Source organism: Hemicordylus capensis, chromosome 7, assembly GCF_027244095.1.
Source record: "Hemicordylus capensis ecotype Gifberg chromosome 7, rHemCap1.1.pri, whole genome shotgun sequence".
Taxonomy (NCBI): Eukaryota; Metazoa; Chordata; class Lepidosauria; order Squamata; family Cordylidae; genus Hemicordylus; species Hemicordylus capensis.
Window position 1 is genome coordinate 27,366,235 of NC_069663.1, and position 16,339 is coordinate 27,382,573.

The 16,339-nt window shown below is 47.0% G+C and overlaps 1 protein-coding gene across 1 annotated transcript; it reads right to left on the reverse strand.

Moving 5' to 3' along the window:
- Nucleotides 1-226: 226 nt before the first annotated feature.
- On the reverse strand, nucleotides 227-16,216 carry LOC128333090 (sphingolipid delta(4)-desaturase/C4-monooxygenase DES2-like). The gene is made up of 5 exons (XM_053268159.1): nucleotides 13,595-16,216; nucleotides 12,644-12,917; nucleotides 8,064-8,268; nucleotides 2,684-3,426; nucleotides 227-1,341 (listed from the first exon to the last, which is right to left on the reverse strand). The coding sequence occupies exons 3-5, from the start codon at nucleotides 8,245-8,247 to the stop codon at nucleotides 1,198-1,200; spliced, it is 1,071 nt and encodes a 356-aa protein (XP_053124134.1). The 5' UTR covers nucleotides 8,248-8,268; nucleotides 12,644-12,917; nucleotides 13,595-16,216; the 3' UTR covers nucleotides 227-1,197.
- Nucleotides 16,217-16,339: the final 123 nt, after the last annotated feature.

Here is a 16,339-nt window from a genome sequence, read left to right on the forward strand (position 1 = left end):
TTGTAGTCCAAAAACAGCTGGAGTGCCAAGGTTCCTCATCCCTGTTCTAGGGCCTTGCAGGGACCATTTGAGCGTGTGTGGTGGCCGTTTTTAATAATAATTCAAATTTTTTTTAAAAAAGACCGCTGAAAACAAAATGGTTGCCGCACATGCTCAAATGGCCTCTGCAAGGCCTGGCATGGCCTAGGGCCTCACAGAGGCCATTTGAGCATGCACGGTGGCCATTTTGTTTTTGGGAGCCATTTTTTCAAATTTTTAATTTTTAAGAATGGTGCCCCCCTTCAAGTGGCGCCCAGGGCACGTGCCCTGCCTGCCCCACCCTAGATACGCCCCTGGGCACATAGGTTTTATACACACACACACACACACACACACACACACCACACATATACACACACACACCACACATACACACACACACATATATTTTACTATGCTTTTTGTTACTATTCAGCCTCATTTAAGATTTCTTTACTTCATGAGGTGAGCTTCAGTGAGGGGGGAGGCATTTTAAAATCTTGTCTCTGGGCCCACTCCAACCTTGCTATGCCCTTGGGGCTGTTCTTATGTTTCTTATAAACCTTAGAGAGTCACTGACAGTTAGTATAGCAATACAGTACTAAGCTAGATGGTCTGACTCAGTCAAATGCAGCTTCCTGTGTTCTCCCTTCCAGACTCCCCATTCATCAGGACCAGCTTGGGAAACATGAATGGATGAGACAGATTCAGACTAGCATGGATTAGGCCTTCCTGCTTGCCTGGAGAACTGGACGCTCACTCACTCACTTGCCCGCCCTCTCTCTCTCTCTCTCTCTCTCTCTCTCTCACACACACACACACACACACACACACAGCATCGCTCAACCTTGGGTCCTTATGGCTGGAGAATATGGGAGTTGTAATCCAACAACATCTGGGAACCCAAGATTGAGAACAGATGCGACTTGTCACTTGACTCCGATGACCAAGCAAGTGGTCCATGAGAAACAATAGTGAGCTTCTAGCCCTTCCCAGATTGACTCGGCAGCAAGCATTGCATTGTGTCTTCTGGGAGTCCAGCCGACATGTCCTTCATAACAAATAAGAATGAGATTTCGTTGTGAGGACAATGTGGGTTACTCTCCCCCATTGTCCCCCTGGCCGCTCTCTGGGTGTGGAAAGACAAACTGGAGGGCCCTGCCGCCATGTCTGCCTGTTTCATAAGCTGTAGGGCACTTTGTATCTTCTCTTCAGGCGAGCAAAAGGGCCCAGTTCCTCCTTGAAAACGAAATCCCAAAGGACAATAATCCAGGAGTTGTGGTAGGGAAGACTGTCGTAATATTCAGAAGCGATCTTCTTGACCTAAAGGGACACAAGGCGTCATGGGAAAATGTCTGGCAAAACAAGAACACAGAGACATAGGAAGCTGCCCTATACCAGGTCAGACCCTTGGTTAGTTCAGTGTTGTCTATAGTCACTGGCAGTGGCTTCAGGGGTGTAACTCTAATAGGGCAAGGGGAGACAGTTGGCTGGGGGCCCACTGCCTTGGGGAGGCCCCCAGAGGCAAGTCATATGACCGACTCCCCCAGCTGCACACCCACCCGGGCTTCCTTCAGTTGTTTTCAGCCTCCGAAATTGACGTGAATTTTAAGACCTGGAGCTACCAGACAAGCATGTCTTTCTCTAGTTCCATTATATGATTTGCATCGTTCACAATTTACAAAACCTTTTAAAAAATAATTCAGAAATAATTAAAAAAATGTTCTGTTGTGGCACATAGGGGTGTGTGTATGTGTGTATAAAACTATGCTTTTTGCTACCACTATTTAGCCTCATTTAAGATTTCTTTACTTCATGAGCTGAGCTTCGGGTGGGGGGGCATTTTAAAATCTTGTCTCTGGGCCCACTCCAACTTTGCTATGCCCCTGAGTGGCTTCTCCAAGGTTTCAGGCAGGAAGTTTTTCAAACTCAGCCCTGCCTACCTGCTGCCAGGGACTGAACCTGGGACCTTCTTCATGCAAATATGCAGATGCTGCTCTTCCTCTGAACTTTCCCCAGGCCCCTTGAGCTGGAGAAAGACGGCCCACACTAGTTGAAGGTGGACCCAGTCCGCTGTGGTGGATCTGCAAAGGACCAGCCCAGGTGGACTTTACCTGCAGATAAGTACTAGGGAGGGGAGGCTGGGATAGTCGTAACCCAGTGATTCTCAAACTGTGCGCCAGGCTGTGTGAGAAATGCAATGAATGCAAGCAGAGGTGTACCTAGGTAATTTTGGAGCCTGGACCTAAAGGCCTTTGCCCCCACTGCAAGTTAAGCATCACCCCCCCTACACACACACACACACACACACACACACACACTTTTATAATGCCACTACCTCCTAAATTAGGTTTCCAACCTTGGGCCCCCCAGATGTTGTTGGACTACAACTCCCGTCATCCCAAGCAGTGTTCCCTCTAACAGAGACTCTCAGATGTTGTTGACTACAACTCCCATAATCCCCAGCCAAAGGCCATCATTGAGCTGAGGATGGTGGGAGTTGTAGTCAACAACATCCAGGAAGCCCTGTTAGAGGGAACACTGATCCCAAGCCACAAAAGGCCTTTGTGGCTGGGGATGATGGGAGCTGTCGTCCAACAGTATCTGGGGATCCTGGCTTGGTACCCCCATCCAAAACAACAGCCGGGGGGTAGGTGTTCCTTACCAGCGGCAGCTTGCTCCCTGGAATGCTAGGGAAATCGTGGTGTTCCATATGGTAGCCCACATTGAAGGTGACCCAGTTTAAAGGTCCGTAATAGGAGACGGTGTCAAAACCTTTGGCGTACATATAGTGCTCAGCAATAAAGTGCCCCGAGATGGGGTGAAGGCCTGTGGCCAAGATGGTGCCGCCCATGAGGTAGAAGAGGGGCTTAGCCCCCCAAAGGCTGTAGATGAGGAGATTGTAGGCCAGTTGGACAGCAACGTTGATCAGCTCCATGGATGATAAGGGCTTGGGGTTGACCCACAGAGGCCGCAACGAGTACATTACTGGCTGCAGAATAAGCCAGAGGAACTTCCGCAGAGGGGTGTTGAAGAAGCGGCCCTCCAGTTCAGTGGGGACATCCACATCCAGCCCGTCCACAGCCAAGTAGCGGTGATGATCGACATGGTACTTCTTGAAGGAGGTGGCATATGGGATGCCGATGGGCAGGTTGGCAAAGATGCCAAAGAAGCGGTTCCACCTGGCCCTCTTGTTGCCAAAGGGCACGTTGTGGGAGATATCGTGGATGGCCAAAGTCATGGAGTGGTTGATGCAGCCCCCAAAGGCGTAGGCCCAGAAGAAGACCCATTTCCAGGGCAAGTCCTTCACCAGGAAGCAGGCCACCATCTGAGTGAGGACCATGAGGGTCACCACCCACTTCATGTTGGGGTCTGGGCCCATCAGCTTCTTTATCTCGGGGTATTTAGCTGTGTGGGAGGAAACACCAAGGATAAATTAGTTAGTGTCACCCAGGGGTGCCCAACTCAGACACTCCAGAGGGCCAAAGCCAACCATGACATGTTGGGGACCCTAAGTTAGGGTGCAGGGGCCAAAGTCAACTTTCAGCGCATTATGACATTAACAATATTTATGAAAGCAATTAGTAGCTACTTGTGGATCTCCCCCGCCCCCCGCCGTCAAAGTACCCTCAAATGTAACCCAGGATAGAAGCCAGAAAATGGGCCCCGTCCCTGCTCGCTCAGTGGGGCCAGTGGGGCTCTTACCCCTGGACTTCAGGGCTGAAGTCCAAGGCCTCCACACCCCCCGGGGGGCCCCCAAACCCAATTTGGTCTGTCCTTGGTAGTGTGGTCACTGCTGGCCCACACTGTGCCAGGCAGCTGAGTGTGATTGTGACCTGTGTCAGGTGCATTATTTATTATTATTATTATTATTATTATTATTATTATTACATTTGTATCCCGCTGGCATGGGTGGCTTTAAAAGGGGGTTAAACAAATTCATGGAGGACAAGTCTGTCAACGGCTTAGGAACATAGGAAGCTGCCATATCAGACCATAGGTCCATCTTGCTCAGTATTGTCTGCACAGACTGGCAGTGGCTTCTCCAAGGCTGCAGGCAGGAATCTCTCTCAGCCCTATCTTGGAGAAGCCAGGGAGGGAACTTGGAGCCTAGATTTATTTTATTTTATTTTTACATTTTCTATCCCGCTCTTCCTCCAAGGAGCCCAGAGCGGTGTACTACATACTTAGGTTTCTCCTCACAACAACCCTGTGAAGTAGGCTAGGCTGAGAGAGAAGTGACTGGCCCAGAGTCTCATGGCTAGTCACATGGCTGAATGGGGATTCGAACTCAGGTCTTCCCGGTCCTAGTCCAGCACTCTAACCACTACACCACGCTGGCTCTTTAGAGACAGAGTGGGGAGTGGGGAAAGAAATATGTGGGAGAAGAATAGGGGGGTGATGCTTAACTTGCGGGTGGGGGGCGGCTCCAGCAAGGGGGGAGGCCCCCAAAGGCCCTTAGGTCCAGGCTCCGAAATTACCTAGGTGCACCTCTGAGTGCATGCCAGCCACCAACCAATGCCAAGCCCTCTCCTCTCCCTAAACAGATGCTGCTTTCAGGCTGCGATGCTACACATGCTTACTTGAGGAGTAGGCCATACTGGGCGCCCATGAGTACGTAGGATGGCATTGTAAGGCGGCTTCCAGAGAGGAAGAAAGAGCCCCCACCCCCACCAGAGAAGAGGGAGGCCCTCTGCTTCACTGGGGTGTGCTCTGCCTGTGCCTTCTGGATGCTGCAGCTACCACTGATCCATCCCAATCCATCCATTGCTGCTGCTGAAGCAAGAGCAGCAACTGGGTCGCTTCCTCATCAGTCCTTTGCTGTCACTTGCATCTCATCTGGCCGTGGTCCCAAGCACTGCAATAGCATTCAGCCGCTGGTGCTCATCACCGGGCCAGGCCAAGAGCTCTGCATGGCTCCTGCTGTTGTGCAGAATATGCCTACCAGAGGGCCAGCAAAACAAAACAAAAGTCTCCCCAGGCACAGGTGATCTCAAGAGTCATAAAAAGAGCAATTGAGTTGCTTCAGATGATCAAAGGCTCACTTGCACTAATTAATAACTGCTCATAAGGGTGGAGTACTCACATGGATGGCCTCATGTGGGAGCAACCCAAACAGGCAACATAGGGGCGCGGGGGCGGTTTGCCAAACGAAACAGAATAAAAATGAAAAAATGGGGCCGGTTTCTGAAACACCGAACGGTGTGTCTGTTTTTCAATCATATTTTCATATCACCTGATATGTACATCTCTAGGGGGTGAACAAAATTTAAAATATAAAAAGTAAAAGCAGGTTAAAAATCCATAAAACACTATTAAAACAGTCTCATATAACAAGTTGCTAAAACAATTTGTTAAAATTAATCCCAGTTAAAAGTTTGTGAGAACAGGTGCATCTTGAGGGTCTTACTGAAAACAATCAGAGAAGGAGATGCTCTTATTTCAACAGAGCGCATATTCCAAACCACCCAAGAAGGTGGTGCTGGGGGACTACTGCTCGGCCCCATGGTCATTGGCCTGTGGGGTCCCGCAGGGTTCGGTTTTGTCCCCCATGCTGTTTAACATCTACATGAAGCTGCTGGGAGAGGTCATTCGGAGACTTGGACTGAGTTGTCAGCAGTATGCAGATGACACTCAGCTCTATCTCTCCTTGTCACCTGATCCTAGGGAGGCGGTGGATGTCCTGAATCGGGGATTGGAGGCAGTGATGGGTTGGATGTGGGCTAATAAACTGAGACTGACTCCAGACAAGACGGAGATAAAGTTGGTCAGTTGAAGAGCCCATCGGGATGAGGAGATTTTACCTGTTCTGGATGGGGCTGCATTCTCCTTGAAGGAGCAAGTACGCAGCTTGGGGGTATTCTGCTTTTGGAAGCTCCGGTGGAGGCGGTGGCCAGGGGTGCCTTTGCACGGCTTCGGCTAGTGCGCCAGCTGTGTCCCTTTCTCGAGAAGGCAGATCTGGCCACGGTTACCCATGCCTTAGTCACGTCACGGCTGGATTACTGTAACACGCTCTACGTGGGGCTGCCCTTGAAGAATATCCGGAAACTGCAGTTAGTGCAAAATGCGGCAGCTAGGGTTTTATCTGGAGCTGCCCGGTGGGAGCACAGCACACCTATTTTGAAAGAGCTGCACTGGTTACCAGTGTGTTTCCAGGTCCAATTCAAGGTGCTGGTTTTGACCTTTAAAGCCCTTAATGGTTTGGGCCCGGGATACCTGAGGGACCTCCTGCTCCCAAGGGTTTCTGCCCACTTGACGAGGTCATCTGAGGGGGCTCTGCTCCGGGTGCTGACAATGAGGGAGGCTCGGCTGTTGTGCACTCGGGACAGGGCCTTCTCTGTTGCTGCCTCCAGACTTTGGAATGCTCTCCCAGTGGCCATTCGCTCCTCGGACTCCATCACAGTTTTTAGAAAGCTTGTTAAATCTTGGCTTTTTATCCAGGCCTTGACATGATTGTTTCTATTGCTGCTTCTGTGTGTTTTATCCGTGTATAGTTTTTTATGTTTGTATTTTATACATTTTAAATCAGACTTGTTTCATATTTTTCGCTTAACATTTTTATTTGCTCATTTTTTATTGTAAGTTTCTTAAACTTTTGTAAACCGTCTTGGGATTATTTTTAATGAAAGGCGGTATATAAATTTAAAAATAAAATAAATACATACATAAATAAATAAAAATTTGTTCACCCAGGCTTTTAATTAGACAATGTTTTAATTGCATTTTAATTGTGTTCTAATAATTTTAACATTTTAAATTTTAATTGTTGAAACGTGTGTTAATCTTTTTATTGATTGATTTTATTGTTTTGTAAACTGCCCAGAGAACTTGCGTTTTGGGTGGTATGGAAATGTGTTAAACAAACAAACAAAACAAAACAAAACAAAACAATTTGAAGATGACACGGCATTCATTCCACCATCCACAGCAACCCTCGGGGGCATGAACACACCTGGCGACTTCGCTGATGCTCATCGGTGGGTTACTAATGCACAGCCCGGGCAGAGGTGTTTTTGCTCAGCTTTACTGGGATTGCATTGTACCTTGGTGGGCAGGGCAGAACACAGTACTCCCTTATAATAATGTTTTTAATACAAGTATGAATAGGAGTTCCAGGTAGCAAAGACAATCGTTTCGCATAGGTAGGGTACAAAACAAAATGTGCGAAGCCTATGCGCGCCTGCAATAAACAACCATCATTCAGCACCCAAATTTCTGGTTCTGAACAGATACCAGCAATGGCTAGCAGTTACGCGTAGTGCAAGACAGAGAAGAGCTGGCTGAGGAACACGGGCACACGTGAAGCTGCCCCCTGCTGAGTCAGACCCTTGGCCCACTGAGCTCTGTCCTGCCCCTACACTGACTGGCAGCGGCTCTCCAAGGTTCCAGGCAGGAGTCTTTCCTAACCTTACCTGGAAATGCCGCCTGAGACTGAGCCTCGGACCTTCTGGATGCCAAGCAGGGGCTCTGCCACCAAGCTATGGCCTCCTCTGACCTTCCAGCCGCAGTAGGGATGGTGCCAGGGGGCTGGGATTGCTGGGGACCTGCCCTGACGTGCCCCAGAAATGTAGGCGCCCTTGGGGACCTCCTTCAAAAGGCTGAGGACTCCAGCGGGTGCCAAGTTCCACAGCTGTAAAGCACTTCACAGGAGGCATTCTGAACGGTCCAGTTTCTAGAGTCTCCGATTCCAAAATGCACTCCTGCTCTCTTCCGCACTATCCACCAGACGACCCCCTGTGTCTATTGCAACTGTTCCTGGTTCTGGATCACAGGTTCCTTCCTGGTTTGTAGGGTTTTTTTTGGTCCCTGTCCTCTCTGCACCTCCTTACTATGGCTCTTCCTTCTGCATTTCGTCCTGACCCAAATGCTCTCTCCCTGCTTACTCTCTCTCCCTGGCCCTGATTCTGACCCACTTCTTCCCCTAATTTCAGTCCCACCTTCCTCCCCCCTAGGTCCAACTTCTCTTCTTCCTCAGCTCTTCCCTCATCCTCTCCTCCCAACCCAGTCTCTTCACTTTTGGCAGGACCAATCCAGTCCAAACTCACCCAGGATCTCCTTCCGTCTGTCTGTGTGCGGCTGGTCCGTGTAGACCCACTCAAAGTCACCTCTGCTTCCCATGTTGCTCATGATGAGTAGCCTCCAGACACCAGACTCTCCTCCTCCTCCTCCACTGGTGTGCTCTTCTCCTGTCCACTGCCACTGGGCTATGACTCTAGGAAACACCCTCATGGAGTCCAAATCCCATCCCACCTGTTAAGAAAAGCACCTTGCTTAAACAGTTTGTCTTCTCAGCACTGCTGCTGTCTTCTCTACAGGGCATCAATTAAACACTGCAGGCTGGCCAGAGTGACCAGTTGGTGTATATCCTGCAAATCACAGCCAATGTGCACAACCCATGGGTGCTTCTTTCCTGGGTGAATTATCTATTTGTATGTTTGTTTAATAATATCTGCACACCATCCCAAACTTACATCTCTGGGAGAGTCACAACACAAAACAAGTTAATACCAAAATCAAAACCATTTAAAGCCACAATTCTAATTAAAAAGCTTGGGTGAATAAGTGCATCTTTAAAGAGCTTTTAAAGTCTGTCAGAGATGGGGAGGCTCATATAGCGGGGATCACATTCCAGAGTCTTGGGGCAGCAACAGAGAAGGTTCATCCCTGAGTGGCCACCAGATGAGCTGGTGGCAACTACAGATGAACCTCTCCAAGCCTTTTACGCACAGCAGGCTTTACCGGCAGTTTACTGGGAGGCTTTACTGAGAACTCTAAGTTGTCCCAAAAAAACAATGCAAATAGTGGATTTTTTTTACCCTGGATAGAAATCAGGCTACACTCTAATGCACAGTTAAAAACCCAAATTGTGTGAGAGCTGCTCCCTGATAACTTGCAGGGACTTCGGCGTAAATCTGGCCAATATGTGGATGCACCCCTTCCATTCTGCAGGAGATGCATGTTAAAGGGCTTTAAAAGCCACATGTGAAAAACTTCCTGATGATCTCAAAGAGCAATGGGGCTCATGGTGAAGAAATTACTGTTTTTTTCTCAGTATGTTTTAATTTCTTTGGGTTATTTAGTTATTTAATACATTTCTATACCGCCCAAAACGCAAGTTCTCTGGGCGGTTCACAAGACAATAAAAAGCCAGTAAAAGATTAAAAACATTTCAACAATTATAATTAAAAAGTTAAAATTATTAAATCACAATTAAAACACAATTAAAACAGTATCTAATTAAAAGCCTGGATGAACAAATGAGTCTTGACTGCCCTTTTGAAAGTTGTAAGAGACGAAGAGGCTCTTATTTCAGCAGGAAGTGTGTTCCAAAGCCTCGGGGAAGTAATGGAGAAGGCCCGTCCCCGAGCTGGTGGCAACTGCAGACGAACCTTTCTAGATGATCTCAATGGGCGGTGTGGTTCATAGCAAAGAAGACGTTCTCTTAAATACCCAGGGCCCAAGCTGTTTAGGGCTTTATAGGTTATCACCAAAACCTTGTATTTTGCCTGGAAACTTATCGGCAGCCAGTGTAGATCTTGTAAGATAGGAGTGATATGGTCTCTCCGAGATGACCTAGAGACCAACCTGGCCGCCACATTCTGGACTAACTGCAGTTTCCGGACTACGTACAAAGGCAGCCCCACATAGAGCGCATTGCAGTAGTCAAGTCTGGAGGTGACCAGCAGATGTATTATTGTTTTGAGGTCATTTATCTCAATAAATGGACGCAGCTGACGTATCATCTGAAGCTGATAAAAGGCACTTCTGGCCACTGCCTCAACCTGGGACACCAGGGAGAGTTTTGTGTCCAGAAGCAACCCCCGGACTGCGTACCTGTTCCTTCTGGGGAAGTGTGACCCCATCCAGAACAGGCAGATCAAAATCATCTCCCAAGTTCCAACCTCGCACGATAAGTACCTCCATCTTATCTGGATTCAGTCTCAGCTTGTTACCTCTCATCCAGCCCATCACTGCCTCCAGGCAGGCATTAGGGAGGTTATGCCTGATCCTGATGATGCTGACATGGAGAAACAGATTTGGGTGTCATCAGCAGAGGCGTATCTAGGGAAAACAGCACCTAGGGCAAGCACTGAAATTGCGCCCCCCCCCCAAATATCTGGCACCCATCTTTCAGATAACTTCACCATAATATCAGCTCAAAAAGTAAAAGTCAAGCTTATTAATCTTTTAATTAAAAATTATGGCACTACCTGAAAATTATAACTGCACCTTACTTGCTTTCACTGATGCAAATTGCTGAAGCAGCACAGATACAGCCTTCTTCAGAAAGCAGGAATCACACCTATCAGCTATTCAGAGAGGTACTGGGGACTGGATGTAGTCCTTACACTCGCTGATCAGCATGTTCATTGCATTCCAAATCCAGCATTGTGTATTAGTAACCCTCCTGCCCCCCCCCACCCCCGAGCTGCTATCTGCCAGCAATCAGTAACATTCACATTTTTTATATCCCGTTCTTCCTCCAAGAAGCCCAGAACAGTGTACATACTTAAGTTTCTCCTCACAACAACCCTGTGAAGTAGGTTAGGCTAAGAGAGAAGTGACTGGCCCAGAGTCACTCAGCAAGTCTCATGGCTGGATGGGGATTTGAACTCGGGTCTCCCTGGTCCTAGTCCAGCACTCTAACCACTATCAAGGCAGATAGCAGCTGGGGGGCGGGGGCGGCAGGAGGGCTACTAATACACAATGCTGGATTTGGAATGCAATGAACATGCTGATCAGCGAGTGTAAGGACTACATCCAGTCTCCAGTACCTCTCTGAATAGCTGATAGGTGTGATTCCTGCTTTCTGAAGAAGGCTGTATCTCTATATTAAAGACAGACAATTTTTAAAAGCTGGGAAAGCTTGGGTGAGAAGATGGGTTTTCAGGTGTTTTTTTAAAAATTGCCAGAGATGGCAATTTTATTAACAATAAACCCACTTCTACTATGGGCTTTCTTTGGTCTTTGCCTAAATTCCCTTGGGTTGAGAATAAATGTTGAAGAGAATGAAAAGAACAGAAAAATACATAACAGGTGCTGTCTTTAAATCTAAAATGTTCCCTCACTAGTAGCCATCACATGCTGGAAAATCTCAGGCCAGGGGACTGCTTAGTCTGCATTCTCATGACTTAGGACAAGTCAGTTGTGCACCTGACAAACGCTACTTATACAGCCAATTATTTTCACTCTTCATTACTGCATGAATATCAAATGGTTATGTGCCACAACACCTTCCTTATAATGAATCTGACTTAGAACCAAGTTAAATAGAATGTAATGCAATTTCCATTTTGCATAGGTAAGGCCTGAAATTTAACTGGGTCATCCTGAGCAGTTTTATGATCACACATGAGATCTTAGATCCTCACAAAAGGAGCTGTTCCTTACATAAGACATTCCCAGCCCGCTCACACCTAACCTCCTAACTAGAATCAACTAGCTACAGCGAGCCAACATGATCCATTCACCAAATAACTTAAAGAACACACCTTGGATTGAAAAGCTGTTTTCACACAGTTGCCCTCAAATTGGGAGTCCAAAATGTCTCCAAGAATAGAAGCTAATAGAAACTTTTTGGAGTCCCCAAAAAGACCAGAAGTAAACAACAAACTGGAACCTCAACCAAAAACCAGGATGCAAACGTATTGTAACATAAAGGTTAAGTTTGTGCCATTGAGTCGGTGTTGTTGACTCCTGGCAACCACAGAGCCACGTGGTTGTCTTTGGTAGAATACACAGGAGGGGTTCACCATTGCCATCTCCTGTGCAGTGTTTCAGCACCTTTCTATATCGCTGCTGCCCAATATAAGAGTTTCCCATATCCTGGGAAACACACCAGTGGGGAGTCAAACCAACAGCCTCCTGCTCTCTAGTTGCTTCCCCACTGTGCCATTTATGGTTCAAGTGACTCCAAATACAAATAGTAACCATACATTTTTATTTATTTATTTAACATATCTTTATACCACCCACTACCACAGTCTCTAGGCAGTTTACAGCTATAAAAACATATTAAAAGATCAAATTAAAATACCCATGAAAGCTATCATATACATACATATAAAACATATGTGATGAATTTTCTGGATAATGACTCTCTTCTATGATTTATCAAACATACAAAAATTTTGTTAATACTAATACATCAGTATTACTAAGACATCAGTATTACTAAGACATAAAGCATTAGTAATACTAATACTAATATAAAATTTTGTTAATACTAATACATAGAAAAACTCAAGTGAAAAACAGGAACATATAAGATTGCCAGAGTGAAAATTGACCCAGATTAATCTACAGTTCAAAGTAGAAAACATATTTTGCAGAATTCTTCATCTTAATAAGAAAACTCTTTCAGAATCAAAGAAATCACTCATGGCAAATTTGCACTAGGACCTCCCAACTACCTAAGAACTAGATTCTTCTGCAAACATTGTGCCCATAGATCAGAAAATTGTTTTTCGCTTCCATATTGTGCATATTAAGGAATCTCATTCTACATAACACAAAGGACAAGAAATACAAGGCCAGATATCCCATACATGCTTCAGAGTAAGTTATATTGTAGTCAGTGCAATTTAGTCTCAGGGAAACATGCATAAGTTTGAGTTGCACTGACCTGAAAGTCACCAAAGGATCTTCAAACCAAGCCATAGAAATAGCTTTCTATACACAGAAGGTATCAGGACTCTTGAGAGCTCCAGGTCACACACCCTTTACATGTGATATGTCACATGATGACATCACATGCAAAGGGGGTGTGGCCTCGAGGTGGAAATCGCCGGAGCGAGCTCTTCGGTCTCCTTTCAGGGCAGGCCTGTATCTTCTCTCTCTCTCTTCCTCTCTGGGAGGGAGAGAAAGAGGAATAGACGCTCTTCGGCAGCAAACGCTCCCTGAAATTAATGCAAAAGTAAGGGCTTAGGGAGGCTCCTGGGGGGCGTGTGCCCCGTCCCAGACTCAGAGAAGGCGGCGGGGGCCGCGATTAAAAAAAAATTTTTTTTTTAATCAACTGAGGTGGTTGGGGTGGGGTGGGGCATGGCGGGCACTTGGCGCCCCTCTGCAACTGGCGCCTAGGGCACGTGCCCTGCCTGCCCCCCCACTGGTTACGCCTCTGGTCATCAGCATACTGATAACACCCTGCACCAAATCTCCTGATGATCTCTCCCAGCAGTTTCATGTAGATGTTAAACAACATGGGAGACAATACAGAGCCCTGAGAGACACCATACCGAAGTTCAGTTTTTGAAGAACAACAGTCCCCGAGAGACACCATCTGGAATCTGCCCGAGATATAGGAGTGGATCCACCGCAAAGCAGTGCCTCCCACCCCCAACCCTCTCAGACGCTCCAGAAGGATACTATGGTCAATAGTATCGAAAGCCGCTGAGAGGTCCAAAAGGACCAACAGAGTCACACTTCCTTTGTCAATTGCCAATTGGAGGTCATCCATCAGGCCGACCAAGGCAGTCTCCACCCCATAGCCCACCCGAAAGCTGGTCTGAAATGGGTCTAGATAATCCGTTTCACCCAAGACTGCCTGGAATTGGGAGGCCACCACCCTCTCAATTACCTTGCCCAGCCACGGAAGGTTGGAGACAGGCTTATAGTTGCTCAGCTCTGAGGAATCCAGGGCAGGCTTCTTCAGAAGTAGTCTAATAATTGCCTCCTTAAGACAAGGAGGCATCCTGTCCTCCCTCAGAGAAGCATTTATGCTTTTAAACAACCAATGACTGTACTTCACCAGTGGGGGAAAATAAAAGAAGAAAAAAGAATGAGAGAAAAGCAGTATTTTCAGCCACTTCTCCCAGGACCATTGCGGTAACTTGAAGAGGTTATTCAAGCAGCAAACAATGACTAATAATCATGGAGCATTCATTTACAACCATGCTCATCAAGCAGCAACAAAACTGACTGAACCTGCAAGCAAGAAACTGCAGACCTCTTGGCCATGGAGAAGGACATTGTTGAATAATCTAGTGCTGCAGCCCAGTGAAGTGCCATGGAGAACCATCACTTTAAAGGGCCCTAGGGTGGAACTTAGCAATCCTGGTCTCATTGTACTGCATGGAAACACTAAAAGCTAAAACACCACTTGGTGTCTGCAAATTTTGGACTTTCACAGGACCCTTCATCAGGGAGAAGAGAAAGTTGGCAAAATGTCCTGAATGCACAGAGGCAGCTAGGTTACCAGAGACGAAACGTTTAGCCTGTTATCAGCAACGCAAGTCTGCAGGTTGGAACTGGGACCAGAGACGCTGAATCTCTTTTTCCTAGGTTTTTGTAATGACCAGGGATCTAGAAACCTTAGTTTCCAACCAGTTTGGCTAAATCTGCTTAGCAGGTATGGTCGGTTCTTGTGAAAGTTCAGGAAATCCGTCTCATTCCACGATAGTTGCTAAGAAACATAGCAAAGCCCTGATGATTGTCTTGTCGTCAGTGATGGCCATTGAGACTCGGCCAATGTGAGGTATTCAGATGTCCAAGCTTTACGTAAGCCCAACGAAGGCATTATGCCTGTTGTGCACAGTGAACACGTGGCAGGTGCCATGAGCTTGCAACTGCTGGCCATGCCCCCACACCAACACACTTGTGGGCCAGTGGCCACATCCCTAGACTGCCGTATATTCAGTGCTCCTCTGCAGAACCTGTTCCTGGCTTCTGCCAGGAATGGTGAGGAAAGGGCAAGAGAGGGGAAGAGTGAGGAATCCCACCCCTTCCAAATCCACCCAGGCTTGGGGTCGGGGAAGTCTTGGGGGCAGTGCCAAATGCAAAGAGGACTTCTCCACTCACTGTGGAACCCTTCACATGATGCTGAACCCATGTTCAGAGCTGCCCTCTGCACACAGGCTCGAGGGGGCGGAACGGCCCCCAAGGGTGTCAGCCTGTAGAACTGTCTCAGACTGCACATGTTATGTTCAATGTGCGTGCAATGCGTGTAGAGTGAACCTATATTCAGATCTGCATACATGTTTGGTTATTCACACACATTACGCTGAATGCATGTTCAGCTTCTGATCTGCTCCCTGCATTTGAGGGGGACTGTGCGCAGGTTCACTTTTAGAATGAACACAGGTAGAATCATTCCCACAAAAACACGAACGAGTGCACAGACACCTGAATGCACAGCTAAAATAATGCCTTAAAAGGGTTTGCCGTTCTTGCGTTTCGTGGCAATTGGCAGCAAAGAGTCACTCTGGGGGCACACGGCAGCTTGAGGGGGCCGTTTCCAGAAGGAGACCAGCACCACAGGAAAGGGCTGGACTCCGGCTCCTCCTCGTTGAGAGGAGGGCAATCCTACCCCACTGTGCAAGTTTGTTTTTTTAAGGAAGCACTTCTGGGGATGAGGAAAGATCATTGGAGGGGGCTTTGCTCTGTGTGCCGAAGGGGAGGGAAGCTTGGCTGTCACGCAGGGTCATGAAGACAGGGTCTTCTCGGTCATTGCCCACAGGCTTTGGAATGTTCTCCATCACCGTCCCCATCAGAGTTTTTAGAAAACAAGTCAAAACGTGGCTCTGCTCTCAGGCTTGCATATGTTGAGCAGCTTTGCTGTTTATTTGCCCCTGGGCTTTCACCAGAAGCTATCATTGCCAGCACCTCCCCAAGAAAGCCTCAAAGGCCCAAGATCCCTGACAGAACAAAACAATATGAGCCCCTAAATTGGGACTGCTATATGAATCAGTGAGAGGTTGATCCATTCCAGATATGTTTGATCAATTCAAACGGTGCTCCTGATATTAATGTCAGCAGAATTTGATTTTTTAAAATATAGCATGATCCAGGAACTTATAAAAATGGCAGATGCCAAGGCCCCTCTCAGAAGAGGGATTCCTTCCTGTGTAAGAAAAGAAAGGACACTCCCTAGTAGCTTAGGGTCACCATGACAGGAGAATAAATGTGTTAATACTTGGTAAAAAGAGAAAGCTTCTTTGACCCATTAGCAATGAATCCAACAAAGAAACTATCTGTTTCCTTTAGAATGGGTTTTCTTCCATGCAGAGTTACCTGTTTGACAATTAAACATTCCTTTAATCAGTTGACAGCCTTATCCTAATAATGCCATGCTTCTGGTGATGACATCACACTGTGGGTCCCAGGGCAGTGATGTCATCACAATGACAAAAGAACTGCAGCATTTGTCTAGTGATTTCATCCGTTTTACTCCTGTGGAAACAACTAAATTGGAAAGCAGATTAATTTCTATCTATTACCATCTCGCACTAACCACCCATGTCCCTTCAAGCACAGAGTGATTGCCAGCAGATCTTGAAGACTGAAGAGGCAACAGAATTTGTATTTCTCTCCTGAAGAAGATATC